The 20,163-nt window shown below is 36.1% G+C and overlaps 1 protein-coding gene across 1 annotated transcript in view; it reads left to right on the top strand.

The window, feature by feature from the left end:
• pskh1 (protein serine kinase H1) overlaps positions 1 to 19,634 on the top strand; it is a 35,439-nt gene extending 15,805 nt beyond the window's left edge. The window contains exon 3 of the mRNA XM_059992736.1: positions 11,831 to 19,634. Within this exon, the coding sequence (XP_059848719.1) occupies positions 11,831 to 12,148 (318 nt within the window). The 3' untranslated portion in view covers positions 12,149 to 19,634. The remainder of the gene's footprint in view (positions 1 to 11,830) is intronic.
• The last annotated feature ends 529 nt before the right edge of the window (positions 19,635 to 20,163 follow it).

Raw genomic sequence — 20,163 nt, 5'->3', positions numbered from 1 at the left:
TCTTACAGTAGAAATGACATCTGCTTCACAATGAGTACATTTGTCAGCTTAACGCTATCATGGGTACATCTATTTGCAGAAAGGTAGGTTGGTGGGAATCTGGTGAAGTGATTACATATTGCTTTTCTTTAGTACAGCTTAATCAATCCCTAGCACAGCTGCATCAATCAGAACATGACTAGCTTAATTAGTATTTGTAGGTTCAAGGTTGCTTACCTAGAATATGTTCTGATCCTTTGCTTCCCATTACAACTTCAAGCAAACAGTGTTCAATGTGGTCTGTGGTTTAGTAGGCAGGTTGCAGGTGGTAGCTAGGGCATGATGTTTGTAGTAAAGTCTCAAGATCTGCTGACTAATTGGAAAGAACTAAAAATGAGATACAAGAATGAAATGAATTCGACAAGCTTTCACTTTGTCTAGAGGTCCAAGTTATGCACAAAGTGCAACACTGGGTGGGAACTCTTAACATTTTTGATTTCCAGCATCAATTTTCAGAATCGCTTGTGTTTATTTTTCTATGTGCCAGTTTTGAGAGTGGCTTCTGTGCCTTAAGAGGCTCGAGCCCAGGTATACTAACATTTACTAAGTACTGAGATCCTGCCATTTACTGACTTCAAAAAGGCTGGGACTGATCACATTAACTGAGCACATACAGAACCATTTGGCAACTAGATATTTACAGATATGTATGCAGCTTGCAATTCTGCAGTGCATTCTAATTTTTAAATTGTTTTACCTTTTTCTGTGAGGGTTTCAACTTTTATTTTGTGCATAAAATTTTAAATAGTTAAAATATATGCATTTTTAGAATTTTTTTCTGTTCATGGGAATTTTATCTGTGTTTAGGTGCTCACCCAAATTGATGACAATACTTGGTAGATACAGGGATCATTCTGAGCTTTACCTGACAATATGCCCTGTTACAGATTGCTAGATCAATGTGGTTTATTTTCTTTGAGGTTAAAAGCAAGTGTCAACATTGTTTTAATCTCCAAGCAAACCACATTGATTTACCAAAAAGTACATTTTCCAATCTTTTCACCCTTTAAAGTGTTATTTTAAAGAAAATCTTAACTTCTCAGTTTTCTGACTGTGAATTTAATAGTGATTGGCTGTTCATTCTGTTTGTGGGGTATATTCTGGTATGGGGAGGTTGTTGACTACTGCACAAGATCGAAATAAGTTGTAGAAACTTGTGAAATTAGTCAGCTCTGTCATGGGTATCAGCCTCCGTCTTCGTATTCAAGACATCCTCAAGGAGTTGTGCCTAAGGAAGATGGTGTCCACCACCCAGGACATGCCCTCTTTACATTGTTGCCATTGGGAAGCAGATACAGTACTCAGTGATTCAGGATCAGCTTCTTCCCCTCTGCCATCTAATTTCTAAATGGACATTGAACCCACGAGTACTACCTCACTATATTCTTATTTCTGTCATTTTGCACTACTTATTTCAACTTAACTATATAATAGGCATGTATATACTTGGTACAAGCAACAGACACAGAAAATGCTGGAGGAACTCAGCAGGCCAGGCAGATCCATGGAAAAGAGTATAGTCGATGTTTCAGGCCAAGATGGCCTCCTGCATTTTGTGTGTTTTGCTTGGATTTCCAGCATCTGCAGATTTACTCTTGATTATATTTAATGTAAGTCAGTTTTTTTCCTCTTATTTATTTATCATGTATTTCGTTGTACTGTGCCATTAAGTTAACAAATTTCATGGCATATGCTGGTGATATTAAATCTGATTTTGATTATAATTCACAGGTGGTAATATTTGTGATGTGTACCTCTAATCACAACTAAAAGTTGATCTGTTTTTAAATAAGGCGAATACCATGCGTACATACTCATAACCTCTTTATTTTTAAAGGGATGGTGGATGCAGAATTAATAGTTGTACACTTTAAATTTAGTAAAGTGCTTTCCAGACAATTAAGTGTAGTCAGTATTGTTTTTGAAGACCAAGTCAGTCCCTGAACATTTATTTTTAGTCTGTCTTAGCTTGACAGGAGCAAAAAGGATTTTAAACTTTTGTTCATAATCTCTTAGTAAATGATCATTTTACTAAGTTGTAACTGCTGCACTGGCAGTTTTGGAAACTAGATATTGGAGTATAAATTATTATTAGTGTATTTTCTAAGTTTCCCTTTTATTTACTCATGAAGGGAGAAATATTGCATAGTAGAAACAAATTTATTCCAATATTCTATCTTGGAATCAATTCCCTCCCTTTCTCTCTTCCTATTTCTCCATTCTGACTCCCTTCTTATTCCTCTCTTCCTTCCCTGTCCATCACCTCTCTCTGGTTACCCTCCGCCTTCCCTTTCTTCCATGATCCACTGTCCTCTCCTATTATATTCCTTCTTCACCAGCCCCTTATCACATATTGCCTCCCAACTTCTTACTTCATCACCCTTCCCCACCTGTCCACCTTCTCCCTCATCTAGTTTCACATCACCTGCCATCTTCCCCTTCCTTTCCAGTCCTTACGAAAGGTCTTGGTCCAAAATGTCAACTGTGTATTCCCCTACATAGATGCTGCGTGACTTGCAGAGTTGTTACGGTATCTTCTGTATGTTGCTCAAGATTTCCAACATCTGCAGAATCTTTTGTGTTCAGTCCTGGATCTGTGTCTAGTTATCTGCCTTCAAATGAGCAGTTTTAAATATGAATTCTGATTATCAATAACAATAAAAATCAGAATATAGCAAATGCTTAGATATTCAGGTTAGCTCGCACATGAGTGAAATGGAGTTAACAATACAGGTTGTTGATATCACATAATTTCATTCAAATGATTTAACATTTCTTTAATGTAACAGTGCTTATGACACTATTTGGAAGTGCCGCACCAAGTTTTTGTGTGCTTATGTATCATTAACAGAAATGTACTGGTTGTGATAAGGTTCAGAGTAACATTGGAAGGTGCAGGACCTGAAAATAAATTGTCATGATTGGCTAACCTCAAAGACTATTTTTTTCCCCAATTATCCAGCAAAAATGAGTGTGAATATTGCTGGAATTCTTATTTCAGGTCCTGGAATTGAACTGATAATGCAAATATTTCACAATACATATAAATAGGATAACTTCTAATGACAGTTTTGAAAACTGAAGTTTACCAAAGCTTTATAAAACTTGCAGAGTTTATATGTAGAGACTATTATTTGCAGAGTGCAGATAATATTAGAGGCGATGCTAAGCTTACACAGAAAATATAAAATCTTTAAAGCTGTATATTTGTGGTGATCCAAAGTTGATAAGGTCAATAATATAACAATACTTGCATCAACCTGTTTTAACTATTCCTATAGCAGTGTAATTTATTTTTGTTTTCTTTAGTTGCACATTGTTTTTAAATTGCTGACTGATAAAATAATTAGTGAGGCCAACAAATTTTATAAAATGTTGGTGAAGTACCTTGTCAGCATACATAACATATACTGTGTCCTCTCAAACACTTGAATAATATTGTTTTATATTTAGATAGAAACAGTGCCTTAGCATGTTACTTATCCAGAGATTATAAATCCATGTACTAAAGTTTGATCTTTGGGTAGTTTTCTAAAAAATGAGAGTTCATTGCAAATACCTGAAAAATTAAGAGTTTGTTGTAGAGATTTTTTCAGATGGCTTCAAGCATGATGTATAGGTGACCCCTGCATTACAAGGCTCAGGTTGTGGGTGTGTTGCCTTCTGAGAAAATTATCTGTAAAACAGAATTGTTTCATCTGTATAGACATCAAATGCTAGTTGGAAACATTTTTTGTATTTATTTACTTTATTCACAAATACAATGAGAACAAATTTTATACTGCATCTCAAATTTTCTGGTTGTGAATTGTGAATTCTGCAAAGGAAATTTGTATTATTCAAAAGACCATAATGCAGGGGTTGCCTGTATTCATTTATAAATGAGCTGTATTGACCTTGTTCTTAATGATGTATACTGAAAACCAATCCAGTGCAAAGTGTGGTTGATGCTGCTCATTGTCTCCCCAGTTTAATCTTCCATTAGATTTGCTGCATGATCATTGATTTGTTTAAACTGTTGGTTGTAAAAGCTAAGGAAGAAAGCAAATTCTTTATTCATCCAAGAAATGGGCATTGTCAGCAAAATCACCATTTCTGCCTGTAACTAATTGTCTTTGAGAAGATAAAAGTGAGCTGTGTCACTACCTTTTGGTAGGTCTTACAATAAAGAACTGAAAAACACAGTGGATCTATTCAGAGACATGTTTATTGCTAGCAATAATGAGAAGCATCTCCACTCCTCAATGTCTAGAGGTTGCTTCTGATTTGCAGCTTACAAAGTTTGTTTTCTATACAAGTTCTCAAGCTATGCTTTGGCTGTTATCTGTGCTGCAAGCAGATGCTCCGCTTCAATAAGCTGCACTTTCCAAAGCCAGCAGTAGATCAGCCTTCCCTTAGTTGCACAATGCACAATGATCAAGGACATTACATGACTCTTGTCACGTACCAGCATATAGCGAAGTGCTATGGGATCTTACAGGTTCCATTTTGTTACATTACGAGATTCAATGCATGAAAATCTCAGTTTCAAACATTTCCACGGATAACTAAGAAGCTCCAGGAATCTGATACAATGACAATAATGGAGTAATAAGATCCCTGTCAGGATAGTGCATAACTTGGAAATGAAATGGTGTTCTCATATGCTTGATTCTGTTGACCACGGTTATAGATTATGCAGATTTTGGAAATGGTTTAGTTTGGAATGCAGTAACACACTTTCTAAGCATTACACTCCCTTCATTGTGACAACAGCACCTGTTCATTGTAATATATATTCAGCTTATCTGCTATTTATTTGTGTTTCTGTGACTGGAATTTGATTTTCTGATCAGTGGCAACCCCCACACTAATAGTGATGAGCTTGTCATAAATATTCAGTGGAATTATAGGTGGTCAGACTTTTTTGGAGATGGTCATTGACATGTTTTTTATGAATGTTTTGTGCTTATAATCAGGCCATGATTGACTTTTCTGCAAGTGAGCATGTACTACTTTATTTTCTCAAGAGTTGGAAAAGGAATAGCACTTAATTGCATTCACATAAACTCCATTTATGACCTTTGTCATTAAGAAAGCGGCTGAAGATGGTTAAGCGAAGATTCTGCTCTGAAGAATTCCTCTTTTGATGTTGTGGGCCACAAAGTGTTTTCTTTTGTACGAAGATCAACTCCAAACATTGGAGTGTTTTCCCTGTGGACTTCACTTTTAACCTGGGTCCTTGTTTCTTCAACCTATAAAATATTGTATTGATGTATCTGAGATTTAAGCTTCTTGAAAATTTCAAATATGGAAATGGTGTGAGCATCATGTCCTTTGTTTTAAGTTGTGATCTGAAATTTGCAATGCAGGTCTGTTGATGATTAAACCCTAAGCCTCGTCTTGCACCTAACACCACTATTGCCACTCTGAACCAAGCACAAGACGCATGTATTGATGTTATTCTATCCTCATTGTCATAATGGTACATGGTATTAGTGTACTTTTGAATGAATTTCCACATAAATACACCCTAAACTATTTCTTAAAGCCAATAATCCTGACCTGGATCAAGTACAGAGGTGGGTCCATTCCAATCTAAATCGAAATGTTTGATCAGAATACACTCCAACCAACCAACATGTTTGGATTAGTTAGGCTTGGATTGGTAGCTAGGCTCCTTAAATTCAATGCAGTTAACAGTGAGTTAATCAGCATGCCCTGTTATAACGGTGAAAAATTAATGTTGCTGTTAGTTATTCTTTGCTCCCCTGCAGTGCTTCCCAACCTCAAGTCAAGTGTGACTGAGTTACTAATGCAGTACTAGGTTACTGCTTAACAACCACCTTGGCCTTAAATTTGTGCATGAATTCCCTCAATTTGATAGTCTGTTGTCTCTTGTGGGAGAATCTATTAGCTTTTGTAGTTAGGCGAACATCAAAACTAATACCTTTTCATTGTTTTGAAGAATAAGTAACAACATTGTACAGTGCAAAATTTAAAGTACATTTTGTATGGTTATTTTTCTACTTTAGTTTAATTATCCAAAATAAAATGAGAAAATGCTGTGGAAAGTTCATCAGCCTGAAAAGGTTATCTCTGCTTCTGTCATCACAGATCGTACCCAATCTTAAATATTTACTGTTTTATTAAATTTCCATCATCTAAAGTTTCTTAATTTTTAACTTAGTTTCTTAAGTTTTTCCCTTGGCTCAAGTTGTGCAAATGTACTTTTTAACTTGATGCTCTTCTTTCAAGATGTTGAGGCTAATATGTATATTCCTCGGTATGAAGTTGATATCTACTGGGTGTGTAGAACTAGAAATGAGCTTTTGGATAGCTTTTGTTACATAGGGTTGTACTTTCACCAAGCAGCAATGCATATTTGTTGCATAGGCACTTGCATTCAGTCTCATCTAATTTTGTGAAGAGATTCTTAGTGGTGGAAGAACATGAGAATTTCAAACTAAAATCTCAGTTGTTATCCTTATTATAAGCAGGCCATTAATGTTTAAATGCCAAGTCTATATCTTTAAAATGAAACCTATGTTGACATAATTTGAGGAAATAACAGGTAGGTTAGGCAAAGGGAAGTCAATGGATGTTTTTGTGGATTTTCAGAAGGCCTTTGACAAGGTGTCACACATGAGGCTGCTAAACAAGATGGTTATGGTATTACAGGAAAGAGAGCGCAAAAATTTCAGGGTCCCTAGTGGAGGTATTTAAAACGTCTTTTGCCATGGGTGAGCTGCTGGAGGATTAGAGGGTAGTTAATGTTCTATTGATTAAGAAAGGTTCTAAGAATAATTAGGGAAATTATAAGCCTGACATCAGTATTGGGTTAAGTTATTGGAAGATATTCTAAGAGATTGGATATATAAGTATTTGTATGGCCAGGGATGCTCAACATAGCTTGTGTCTAACCAATCATATAGAGTTTTTTGAGGAGATTACCAGAAAAGTTGATGAAGGAAAGGCAGTGGAGGTAGTCTATATACAAGGCCTTGTCAAGAAGGTTCAGTCGGTCGGTTTTCAGAATGAGTTTAGTAAATTGGATTTGATGTTGGCTTCATGGGAGAAGCCAGAGAATGGAAGTAGATGGTTGCTTCTCTGACTGGAGGACTGTAACTAGTTGTGTGCTGCAGGGATTGATGCTGGGTGGTTTTTTTAAAATCTGTATCAATGATCTGGATGAAAATTTAGTAAATTGGATCAGCAAAATTGTGGATGACACCAAAATTGAGGGTGTAGTAGAGAGCGAGGAAGACATTCAAAGCTTGCAGTGGGATTTGAACCGACTGGGAAAATGGGCTAAAAAATGACAGACAAATTTGAGGTGTTGCAGAATGGGAGGACAGCATGGTGAATGGTAGGACTCTGAGGAGTATGGTTGAACAGCCCCATAATTCTTTGAAAGTGGCAACACAGGTAAATGGATGTTTACTGTGAGAGTTTTTGGCATATTCGTCACATATCAAAGTATTGAGCACAGGAGTTGGGATGTTATGTTGAAGTTGTTTAAGTCTTTGATGAGGCCTAATTAGGTGCAGTTCTGGTCACCTACCTACAGAAAAGAGATTTGATAGAGATATGTAATATTGAGTCGTATAGGTAGGGTAAATGCAAGTAGGAGTTTTCTGCTGAGGTTGGAGGAGACTAGATCTAGCGGTCACGTTTAAGGGGAACATGAGGAACGTCTTCACGGAGGGTGGAATGAGCTGTCAGCAGAAGTGGTGGATGTGGATTTGATTTTCAACATTTAAGAGAAGTACATATATGGTAGGGTATGGAGGGCTATAGTCCAGATGCAGATTGATGGGAGTAGGAGAACAATAGTCCACCATGGACTAGATTGGGTTAAAGGGGCTGTTTTTGTGCTGTCGTACTCTATGACTGTACACCATTGGCTGGCTGGCAAAAGGCAAAGAGTAGTGATAAAAGGGGCCTTTACTGGTTGACTGCTGGTGACTAGTGTTCCACAGTGATTGGTGTTGTGTCTGCTACTTTTCATGTTATACGTTAATGATCTGGTTGATGGAATTAAGGGTTTCGTGGTCAAGTTTGCTGACGATACAGATATAAGTGGAGGCACAGGTAGCATCGAGGAAGGAGAGAATCTGTAGAAGGACCTGGACAGATAGGAGAATGGGCAAAGAAGTGACAGAAGGACTACAGTGCAGGGAAGAGTATGGTTATGCACTTTAATAGAATGAGTAAAGGTGTAGTATATTTTCTAAACAGTGAGCAAATTTAGAATTAAGGGATGCAAAGGGACTTGGAAGTTCTCATACAGGTTTCCCTAAAGGTATATTTACAGTTGAGTTGGTAAATGCAATGTTAGCATTCTCTTCAAGAGGACTAGAATATAAAAAACAAGGATGTAATACTGGGGCATTATAAGGCATTGGAGTATTGTGAGCAGTTGTGGACCATTTATCTAAGAAAGGATGTGCTGACATTAGAGATGGTCCAGAGGAGAATTGCAAGAATAATCATGAACGTAAGGGTTAAGGTATGAGGAACGTTGGATGGTTCTGGGATTGAGTTTAGAAACATTAAGAGGATTCTTATTGAAACCTACTGAATATTGAAAGGCCCAGATAGAGTGGATGTTGAGAGGATGTTTCACATCTGGGAGAGATAGGGCGCAGCCTCAGAATAAAAGGATATCCCTTTAGAAAAAAATCTGCGAAGAAATTTCTCCTCAGAATTTTCTTCAGCAAGTGCGGTGAATCTGGAATTCATTGTCAGGACTGCTGCAGAAGCCAGGTTATTGGGCGTATTTATAGCGGAGTATTATAGTTTCTTGATTAGTAAAGGCATCAAGAGTTATGGGGAAAAGGCTGGAGAATAAGGTTGAGAGGGAAAATAAATCAGCCAAAATTGAATGGCAGAGCAGACTTGATGGGCTGAATGGCTGAACTCTGCTCTTATGTTTTGTAGAACAATGTATAGTAAAATATTTGCTTTAGAAATAAAATAAAGGATACCAAAACAATTGTGTTACTCGTGTAAGTGTAAACCTCTGGATTAGTGTATTTTATGCAACTTAAGTAGCTGTAATAAAAGATTGTTTGATGACTTGATGCAATATGGGCTTAGCATACCACTTTAATTGGTTGATAATTTTTGGCTGTTGAACTTAGCTCTTGTGATACAAAACCCAGAATGAGCTAATCACATGAAAATGTTGGATCTGTTGGTGAGACAGTAATAAATGAACAAAAGTAGAAAATGAGATGTGCAAAATGTGATTGTCAACTGTTCTGTAGTCTACACCATTTCAGTGAGGGATGATAAAGTGCAATAACCATTATCATTGAATTGGACACTTTAGTACTGTGTTTCCTCTAAAAGTGAAAGTAAAGTTGTATGTTCTTCATATCCAGGTGCCTTGAATATCTGAGAGAACTGATGGATAACAGAAAAGTTGTAATGTTTTTTCAGTGTTAATGTATGCAAAGCAGACATTTGTGTGCAAAGCAGACATAGTGCCTTATGTCAGTGTCTTATAGTGCTTAAGGCAATAAGTTCTGCTGAAGATGTATTATATAAGCCATTAGACATATGGATATACAGACTAATATTTTGGTTTAATAATTAAAACCATTCACTGTTACAACTGTGTTGCATTTGTGCTATCTTGCCAAGTAGTGGATAGTTTTACTAGGGGTTTTTCCTGTGATGGACTGAGCTATATCCACCATTTTTTTTTGTAGGCTTTTCTATTCTTGGGTGTTAATGTTACCATACCATGCATGACCACAACCCTCCACTGTGTGTCCATAGAAGTTTGTCAAAGTTTTAGTTGACATGCTGAATCTGTGCAAACTTCTAAGAAAGTAGGAGTAGGTGCTGTTATGCTTTCTTTGAATGGCATTTATATGCTGGCCCCAGGACAAATCCTCTGAAATGATAATACTAAGGAATTTAAAATTAATGACTCTCCCCACTTCTGATTCCCTAATTGGGATTGGCTTGTGGTTTTCTCCTGATTTAGTCAATAATCATCTCTTTGATTTTGTTGATGTTGAGTGAGTGGTTGTTCAACTAGATTTTCAATCTCCCTCCTATATGCCAATTCATCACCAGCTTTGATTAGATCAACAACAATGGTGTAATTGGTAAATTTAAATATGGGATAAATATGGCATTGAAGCTGTACTTAGCCTCATAGTCATAAGTGTAAAGTGAGTAGAGAAGGGGTGTAAACATGTAGCCTTGTGCTGTGATACAAGAATCATCCCTTGTAGTGATTATTAGTGTGACACAGAGAATCTGTATTTACTGACAACTAACTTCTATTGTTTCAATTAACAAAAGCATGTGGATTCACAAACTAACTACTTGTGTGCACACCCACTTGAATCCTTGACCCTTCATGAACAGTCAATGAAGAGAAAAGGTATTACCCAGAAAGGAGTCTACCTTCCTCCGGAATTCCTTGAAGTCCTGATCTCCATTTGTCTGTATGGTTCTCTTTATCCACGATGGTTAGTTTCTGGTTGCTGGAGACTTATCGCCGCTACGTATTTGGAACTCCTGACTCTTGTAGTGTTCCTTATCAGTTGAACTGGTAGATCTCCTTCCCATTGGCTCAAGGTCACCTGATCTCCCTGGATCACTTTCTTTCTGGTTCTAGTCCAGGGTACAACCAACGTTGTTTCATGGTTCCGCCCACCCCAGCCTTGTGTATTTGTGTCTTTCAACTCTGACTGCTCCAAATGAGTTAAATGGGGCGACCCAGACAGAGTCAAACAAGATTACAGATTGCTTCTGGCATTTTACATAATAAGTAGCTACTCATCTGAGAACGGTCTCTGGTTTAGCAGGTCATTACCTGAAGCTCCTTGTGTCCACATTCAGTTGCTCTGATTAGATTATTCCAGAGCAAGACTCAGTTCAGAGTTCACAAAATGTTGGGGGGTGGTTCCCCTGTCCTTGATTCATCAATTGTGACTAATTGTCTTTGTTACCACCCCACCTGCCCCCATTTTGTGGGCTCTGAACTGATTCTTGCTCTAGAATTTCATTGCTTAGGAACTGTACCTTTGTATCTTCTGCAATACCTAAAATTTTGTCTATGCACGTCAAGCCCTCAACCCCAATATAATATACATCCTCCATTTTTCCTTTGTTAACCTGCATTACCCGTGTCCATTGAAAAGATTTTTTTTGTTCACTGAGGAGTGTGCTCTTAGCAACAATCTCACTGTTGGCACATTTTCCCCTGTAATGGCTCTGGAGCAAGGCTGGCCATGGCCTCAGTCATGCTTAATTATTTTGAGGTGCGTCTGTGCTAATGGTGATTGTGGTGATATGATGTTGGTATTTTGAACTGACTGGGGTCTGTAAGTGAGGAAGTTGAGGATCCAATTACATAAGGAGGTATCGAAGTCTAGGTCTTGGTGCATATTGATTGGATTCAAATGCAAAATGATGACCCCTGGTTGGAAAATGAACCAGTGCCTATGCCCTGGGTGTGACAAATTGTCAAATGTCAAAAATAATGAATACTATGAAATGTATTGGTATGCATCATTAATTAGCAGATTCTCTCCCGTGAGGAACTGCAGAAACCTTTTGTTCACTCCTCTCACCTTATCTTGCTTCTTCCCTGATGCTTTTTTCATTTCAAATTTGATTACTCTTTTTTTCTTTTGTATTGCTCAGTTTGTTTTAATTTTATAAAATGTTAATGTTACTTAAGTGAATTTTTTTAGACTTTGGAATATGGTTATGTTGATAATCACTAAACTTATTGTACACTTATAAAGATTTGGTGATTATTTATTTTCTTTCTTTTATATAGCCATGGCCCAGTGTTTCGAATCTCGCAAAGGATTTTATAGATCGTCTTCTTACTGTGGATCCCAATGAGAGGCTGACTGTGGGCCAAGCCTTAAAACACCCTTGGATAGTAAGCATGGCAGCATCCTCATCTATGAAGAATCTGCATCGCTCCATTTCTCAGAACCTTTTGAAGAGAGCTTCATCTCGATGTCAAAGCACCAAGTCAGCCCAATCCACAAGGTCCAGCAGATCCACTAAGTCCAACAAATCACGGAGAGTACGAGAGAGGGAACTAAGAGAATTAAATTTGCGATACCAGCAGCAGTATGAGGGGTGAAAAGAAACTTGGAGCTTTTTCACAATGTTATCTTTTGCTGTGCACTTTCTATTTGTGTAACTCTCAACAACATGTTGACCATTTTGGATTCAACAAATTGGTAACATGGAGAGTTTGGACAAACCACTTTTCTGATTTACGAGATCCATCAGATTACTATTCCACAATTCACTAAAAATAGTTAAATGCTGAGCATTGTTCAAACATGGTGAATATTGAGCCAATAAGACTATTTCCTACTAAATTAGCGTGTATGTAATTGATTAAATGTACTGGCCATTTTACAGGGTAAAATTAGATTGCATAACTGAAATTTGTCTTAAGTGCTGGAAATATTGAACCTCATTGCTCTGGATACATTTTATAACTACCAGTTAAGCCCAGATTTTTAAAATCTTGTTAGGAATTAAAAAAGCTGTGTTTGTTACATTCAAAATTGCAATCTGTTTAAATTGTCTTTAACCATTTTACTTTACAAAAGGTCTTTATTCCTTAATAAATACAGATATAGTAAGATGAAAGTTTTGACTTGGCAGTGTGCATAATATAAACATTCATTCTTGCTGAAATGTTAGATGCCCAAGGAACAGAGAGAAAGTTAACATTCACAAATATTTTCTCCCCAGTATAAACTCTTCTATACTGCTGAACATCTTTATTTATATTAAATACTGAAATGGCAACTAACAACAATATGTTCATCTGGCACACTAAGTAGACAATTTCTTGCAGACCTGTGAATTAAGGTCTTTTTTTAATGATTTTATATCTTACAGAGCACAAAGTTGGTACATACACATGAGATTAGGGTAGATGTTAAAATATTGTAAACAAGGTTTAAAAGATAAAAATAATTATGTTCAACATTTATGGAGTTTTTAAGATGTATATTTGAGAAAATCACAGTTTACATGGCTATTTTAGAGCCAGAGTGGTGGTCAGCTGCACATGATTTAAAATTCAGTTCCTCCTAATGGAAACAATGTAACACATTTTTTGGAGTTTGCTCTTTTTAATGTGAGATACTTTAAGTTAGTTCATTATACAGGAGAAGGGAACCAATAGTTTAAAATTAGTTTCCATATTTACCTACTTTAAGTTTCTAAAATGTCTTCCTCTCTTTGAGTGCTAATGGCCTCATTCTTAGCAAATTCCAGAAAATATTCATTGTGTCATTATTGTGTAGAATTCAAAAATCACAGCTGCTCTGTACATTACTGTATGTGCACTTCAGTTAATTTAGATGTGAACAGCCATTTAAATGATAGATTTAATTTGTAATCTTATTCCTAATAACTGTGCTGAAAGCAGCAAGAACTGAAAGTGGAATTGGTCTATATCCAAATGAGCCCAGTTTGCTTGTTGGAATCCATGGGAAGATGGCCAAGACTGGAAGAGTCTTGCTCTGTTAATGATGAGTAGGTCACATCTAAATTTTATGGTGAAATATTATTGTACCAAATATATACATACAATAATTTCAGAATGAAGGAACACAATCTTTCGTCTAAATTTTCATTTCCCTCTTTAAACAAAATCTCTTTCTGTAGACCTCTGTACACAATTTTCACTTTAAGTGAATGAATGGGTAAACACATGTTGCCAAACTGCAGATTTGTGAATTAACTTGTGATTAATGAACGCTATCAACCCAAGGTCCCTTTTCATTCTTTCATCATCCAGATAGAATACACCTTGCCTAGGACCAGTAAAGCCAACATGATGGAGTTGTATATGTAGTCTTTTGCCTGAGCAAAATACACAGTTGGTTTGAAGGATGTTAATTATCCTATGTTTTGATATATTAATTTGCATTATGCCATGCCAAACATTGCTCATCTCTGCTATAGGAAACAAACAGTTATATAAACATAGCATTCCTGTACTAGTTGTTTGACCTTGATCCCCACTGACTTGTGGTTTTTTATATATGTCAGCCTCCAGTGTAAAATTAGCTTTGTTCTTAATTTCCATTGATTTTATCCCATCTTTAATCTCTTTGGACTTTCTTTTTATTCCTCTGGACTGTGGACCATTGGAAAAGTTTCATTTTTTCACATAGCTGTTAATTGGGGCGAAATAAAGCAAAAATGCTAGATACATTCAGCAGGTCAGGCAACACATGTGAAAAGCTGATTGATGGGTGTATGACTAAACTTTCTCTTTGCATATATACTGTCTGACTGCATTTCCAGCATCTTATTTTTTGGATTTCTAGTAACCACTGTTTTTTAAAAATTTTTTCCACTGGCAGTGATGTCTGGAGATGACTGTTCTCATACACTGGAATTTGCCTTAATCAGGGTTATGTCTGCCTGCCATTGTCACCATTAATGGTTACATAGCTTGTTTTAGAGATGTGGAATGCATTGGTTGAAAGGAAATTATAACCTGCAGCAGAAATTGACTAATACTTGAAGAATATTTGGATCTTTGGGGAAGAGCAGGGGTATGGTATTATTAGATAGCTTTTAGAGTGTTGGCTCTGGCCTGATTGGGCAAATGATCTTATGTGGTATACATATCAATGTTTTAGTTTTTCTTAAAATCCACACAACCATTAAGCATAAATTCTCATTTGAACACACTAAAGCAACATTAGACTTTTATGTTAAAGGTGCTATGTAAGTGCATGTTGTTGGAAATAACTAATAAGGGCTTTTGCTTTTCATTAAGACCAGTGCAGCCTGCAGTTATTTTTCTCCTAAATGGCAATGTTAGCTGATGGTGGTTGAATACCTTGAATCCCTTTGAAGTATATTTGTAATATGGAGACCCTTGTACTTTGATATTTTTCTGATTGAAAACGATTGTCTGTTCACAGTATTTAGGTTGTACCTTTTTACCAGTCCCTATACACTTTCATCCCCATCAAGAAGGCCTTAAAACTTTCTGCTTCTATCTCAATAGAAGAACCAATCAGTTCCCCTTCACCTCCATCCTTCTCCAAATGGCAGAACTGGTCCTCGTCCTCAACAATCTTTTCTTCAGCTCCTCCCACTTTCTCCAGACTCGAGGGGTAGTCACAGGCACTCGCATGGGTCCTGGCTATGCCTCCCTCTTTGTTGGCAATGTAAGACAGTCTTCCTTCTTTCTCCTATAGTCCACTGTCCTCTCCTATCAGATTCCTTCTTCTCCATTCCTTTATTTTTATACCTTCCTGGCTTCACTTACTACCTTCTATGTATCCTCGTTCCCCTCTCCCCACCTTTTTATTCTGGCATCTTCCCCCTTCCTTTCCTGTCATGAAGAAGGGTCTTAGCCTAAAACATCAAATGTTTGCTCATTTCCATGGATGCTGCCTGACTTGATGAGTTCCTCCAGCATTTTGTGTGTTGTTTTGGATTTACAGCATCTGCAGGCTTTCACGTGTTTATTGTTTATATGTTTGTCGGCATCTTTTAGCAATAATGCATACTGGTAGAAATACTTCCAAGTGCACTTAAAACCAGTTTTTTCCAAAAGGGTTTTCCAAAGATTTTGGAGAGGAGTCAAATCACTTCTGTTAGAAAACATATTTGGTTGTACATGTAAAGCAAGTTGTGGCAAGATAGGTGGTTGTCGGGGCCACATTTTATAAATTCTCAGAAGTGGTGTAACTGAGAGCAGTACTGTATGAATTATCAAAAGGAATTTCTAAACTCAAGCAATCTGCCACTGTTATAACTGTAATCATGGTTCCTATTGACTAAAGTTTACACCTTTTGATAATTTTCCCAAATGTAATTCTCATTCTTGTCAATTACAGTGTGTGCCATGATTATTGTAATTCAGTTAGCATTCAGGCTAAAATAAACATTTTCATTGCAGAATATTGAGATTGGTGAACCTATATGTATACCATGTCATCTGTGGTTCAAATTTTAATGTTTGCCTGCTCTTTTTTTTACCATGAAAAGCCAATACTTCGTTGAGACCAAACATTGATGAGAAATTATTGCTCAATTAGAAATCTTGTTAATAAACCTTGTTTGTCTACTTGAAGAATTGCTGGGTGTAGAAGAAGCTTTGTAAGATGTTGTATTTGAAATCCCAACTCGTTGCTATAGTGAACAAGGTGGTAAAACTAAATATCTTGATTGCTATTTTATACTTTTCAAACCTAATTCACTGTAAACTATCAAACTTCATATTGTCATTGTTTGCTTTCAGGATTTCCTAATAGTCAATTACTGAGGGTGTTAGGCTACATAGGTAACAATGTGGATTTTCATAAGGATGAGTAGTTTATGGTGTGCAATTATCAATTTGCAGGTCTGATTCTGACAGTGGATATTTTACAGTCAACTTCTCTCAGTCTTAAAAACCAGAATTTAAATCGGTACCAGAATTCAATAGAAATAAAGTAAGCTGATGGAATCTTTAACTACTTGTCACTTTTTATGTGAATTATGATATTTCATTGCTACTGTTGATATATATCGAGAACTAAATTTTAATCAATGTGGTTTGTGATGTTCTGGAAATAATGTTTAAAAAGTGACATGTAGTACATGCTTAATACAGTTTAATAGGCAAGATCTAAATAGATAGCCAGATGCCATCCAATGTGTGTAAAGTATGCTACACTAATTTTGTTGTGAATTTCTGGGAATTCATGTGTTATAAAATTAATTGGGAGAAGTGTAATTTTTCTTGCTGGAATTGTGTTTTAATAAAAAGAAAAACTATTGTCTTTTTCAAACAGTTTTAGATTTTAAATTAATGGCATCTTCAAACTTAATTCTAAGCAAGTTATACCTGAAATTTGTGAATAGAGATGTACACCAATTCCATGATGTGCATGAGTTTAAAACAAAACCCCAAGACTGGAATTATTTGATTTTTTTTTTGTTCTAGATAATTTTAATTTAATTGAAAAAGAGAATGCATTTATTTCTGCCTAGTTAACCAGTTAATGTGCTGTATTACTAGGGTGACATAAGATCCAATTATAAAAATAAATCATCACTTACTAAAATTCATAGGTTTAATCCAAAATATTATGGATTTTATTATACCACTGAATAAACAATTGACAATTGCTATTTTTGTCTTTCAGGTTTGACATGTTTAGAGTAGTAGTAAATTAGTATACTTTCACTGGTCTCAGCTGTGCAAATGATCCAAAAGATTCTCTGTCCGACAGGCCATTTGGGGAAAAATGAATTAATTGAATTAATGTTTTATACCTATTAATTGCAAATATTTTGAGTTTCTGACTTGTTGATCTTAATCTGAAAATTCTGCTTGTTAATCTAAACTGGAATTGTGGTTTAACATATCTATAGGCAAAATGTGTATATTTTAACAAACTACAAACATTGTTAATTTAAATGATAATACAGAGCAAGTAGCTACATATGTAGAATTCAAATGCAAGTCAAACTGCACAGAACCAGTATTAGTCAAAATTGTTCATAACTGGACCTGTTCAAAATTTATTTTTTGTTATTATGCAATATCAGTTTTATATTGTCATGTGCAATTGTGATGATAAAGAGATTCTGTACCAGTACATTCATGCCATTTTGTTATTGGTGTCTTTTTTATTTTATTCACTTTTTAAAGCAATTCTCATTACACAATAGTAATGCAGTCTCAATGTTTCAAGTTTTACTTAGCTGTTTGTATTAGTGTACTGTAAGAAAATTTCATGAACAGTACAATGTCATGCAAAGTAATTTGTCATTTGAACCTCAAATATTAAATGATATGACGCTCAGAATGCATTCTTCATTCACTCCATAGTTGGAAGAATATAATTCTTATACAGTTTGAATGGGATGAAAAATTCTTACCCCTTGTAATTTACTGAAATCCTAGTGAAGCATTGCCTGAAACAATGTGGATTACTTGAACTACTAAAAAATGAATGTGAAATGAAAGTTTGGATTTTCCCCAAATCTGGTTGGTAAACTTCAGTCATCCCTGCAGGTGAATAATTCTTTGAGGATTAGTTGCTGTGGATCCTCCTGGCCTGAAGGAGCACTAGAGCAAGAGCATCCAGACCTTGGCTTATTGCAATTCTTCGATTGGTTTATATTTCAAAGGAGGCTCTAATACTTGACTGTACTTAAGGTGCATGATGTTGCCTGTATATACAGTAGAGTAAGCCTTTCTTGTGATCTCCCAGCACCACAGTTTTCAATGGAACATAACGGAGCATAACTGTTGGAGAAATATTAGTGGGGGTGCATTGGGATGTAGTGGAGTGATAGGATTGCTAAGGCCAAGCCAGGGAGTAGGTGAAGAATGTGGCAGGAAGGAGATTTACAATGGTTGTTGGGAGAGTCAAATAACAGTAGAAGGTTTCCATCAGAAAGAAGATCGGCTCAAACCTGAATGGGGAGGATGTTTGTGTTTGGGTGGAGTCAAGTGTGTAGTTAGGGATACAATAGTGTGGGAGAAGGCTAAAGACAATTGGTGGGGATGTTAATCAAATAGATAATGCATTGGGAAAGCTAAGGAGTTTGACAGCATTAGGGAGAAGATGAATAATCAGTGACTATGGAAAGTTAAAGGTAATAGTTAATGAAGAACATGGATTTTTCAGACTTGTGCAGTGATCTTCAGTGATCTCATGCAGTTGATGTGTGCCTGGCTGCGTCAGTACACTATTGCATCCATGTGCCAGCAGTGTTTGCGGATCAGTCTTCCATTCTGACCTGAAAGTGAACTCTACACTAGACTTCTTTTGTACAAGACTAATTAGAATCATTATTAAACAAGCTTATTGTACTGTTGGTTTTGTGTAATGCTCCAGAACTTGCCTTATCTTTTTCACAAGATTAAGTAATATGTTAAGTACTGTAGATAGTTTTGTTTCCACTTTGAGCAAATGGCAGTGAGGGTGGGATGTGAACAGTTTAGAAGTTCAGTAATACCTGCTCAGTGCTGTGGTAATACAGGACAGTTTAATAGGATTATCTACATGAATGATGGCATAAAAACCTGTGAAGTATCAATTTTATTTTGCAATGTTGTTGTGTAAAACTTAATGCCTCCTGAAGAATTCTTCTGTGGGTGGAATATTGTATACAATGTGCTAATTTAGAGTGGCCTGTTTTAAATATACTGTTTATATATTTTTAAAAGGCTGCTTTACTTCCCACTGTGACCAAACATTAAGACAGAAATGTGGAATACTCTAGGCCAACTGTCTCCCTTTTTTGCCAAATTCAATTACTTGCTGGTTCTTAATATATATATTTTTAAGACGTGCTGTTTGTAAACCACTGTGTTCAGTTTTAATCCTTTTTGTGGTTTCTTCATTGGTTGTTTTTATACATTTAAAAGTATAATCATTTGTAGATCATTGCTGAGCATTAATCTGTAATTCAAAGATTTTGCAGAAATTATTTATTTTATCAATTCAGTCAATTTTTATGTAATAGTAAACGTCTATTGTATTACAATAGTTTTTGTCCACTCTATCTTTTAATCCTTTGATTTACTGTATAGTAAACATTTTTGTATTTCCTGTTATTTGTCCATTAAAAAGATAATACTCTGTGTTCTCTCATTTTTGAATTTTGGAAAACTAAGCCTACATTTAATGTTCCTTCAACATTTCTTCTCAGCAAGGCAGTATTGTGAACAGCTTCTGTCCTCTGCTAAGAGTGCAAAAGTGAGACAAATGCATGCCAAGTTCCTTGGTATATGTCAGCAAGAGTATGATTTTCCCATTTATTTTACATGGAAGTTCCATTTGCAAACATTCCTCACTTGCTCCTAGCAGTTTTGGCAGTTGCCTATGGATAAGAAAAGTTTCTACTATCTACTTGGTATTATCTGTATAAAGTGGTGGGTGAATAATTCCTCTGCTAAGATTCTGGAAGATTATTTCTTTAAAAAAAAGAATGTAGGTTGGGTAACTTCTGTAGGAGAGAAATGGTCATTGTTTTAAGTCATTGAACTTCTCAGTTTGGAAGAAAACTTGTCTGTTTATAAATGAGCAACGTGACTGCTATTACTGATACTTACTAGCCCTCCAAAGTATTTGGCTCCACTGGGTGAAGCTGCAGCAATGGGAC

This window comes from Hypanus sabinus, chromosome 17 (genome assembly GCF_030144855.1).
Source record: "Hypanus sabinus isolate sHypSab1 chromosome 17, sHypSab1.hap1, whole genome shotgun sequence".
In the NCBI taxonomy this organism is placed as follows: domain Eukaryota; kingdom Metazoa; phylum Chordata; class Chondrichthyes; order Myliobatiformes; family Dasyatidae; genus Hypanus; species Hypanus sabinus.
The sequence above is the reverse complement of the archived record's forward strand: the minus strand, read 5'-3'. Positions and strand labels throughout refer to the sequence as shown.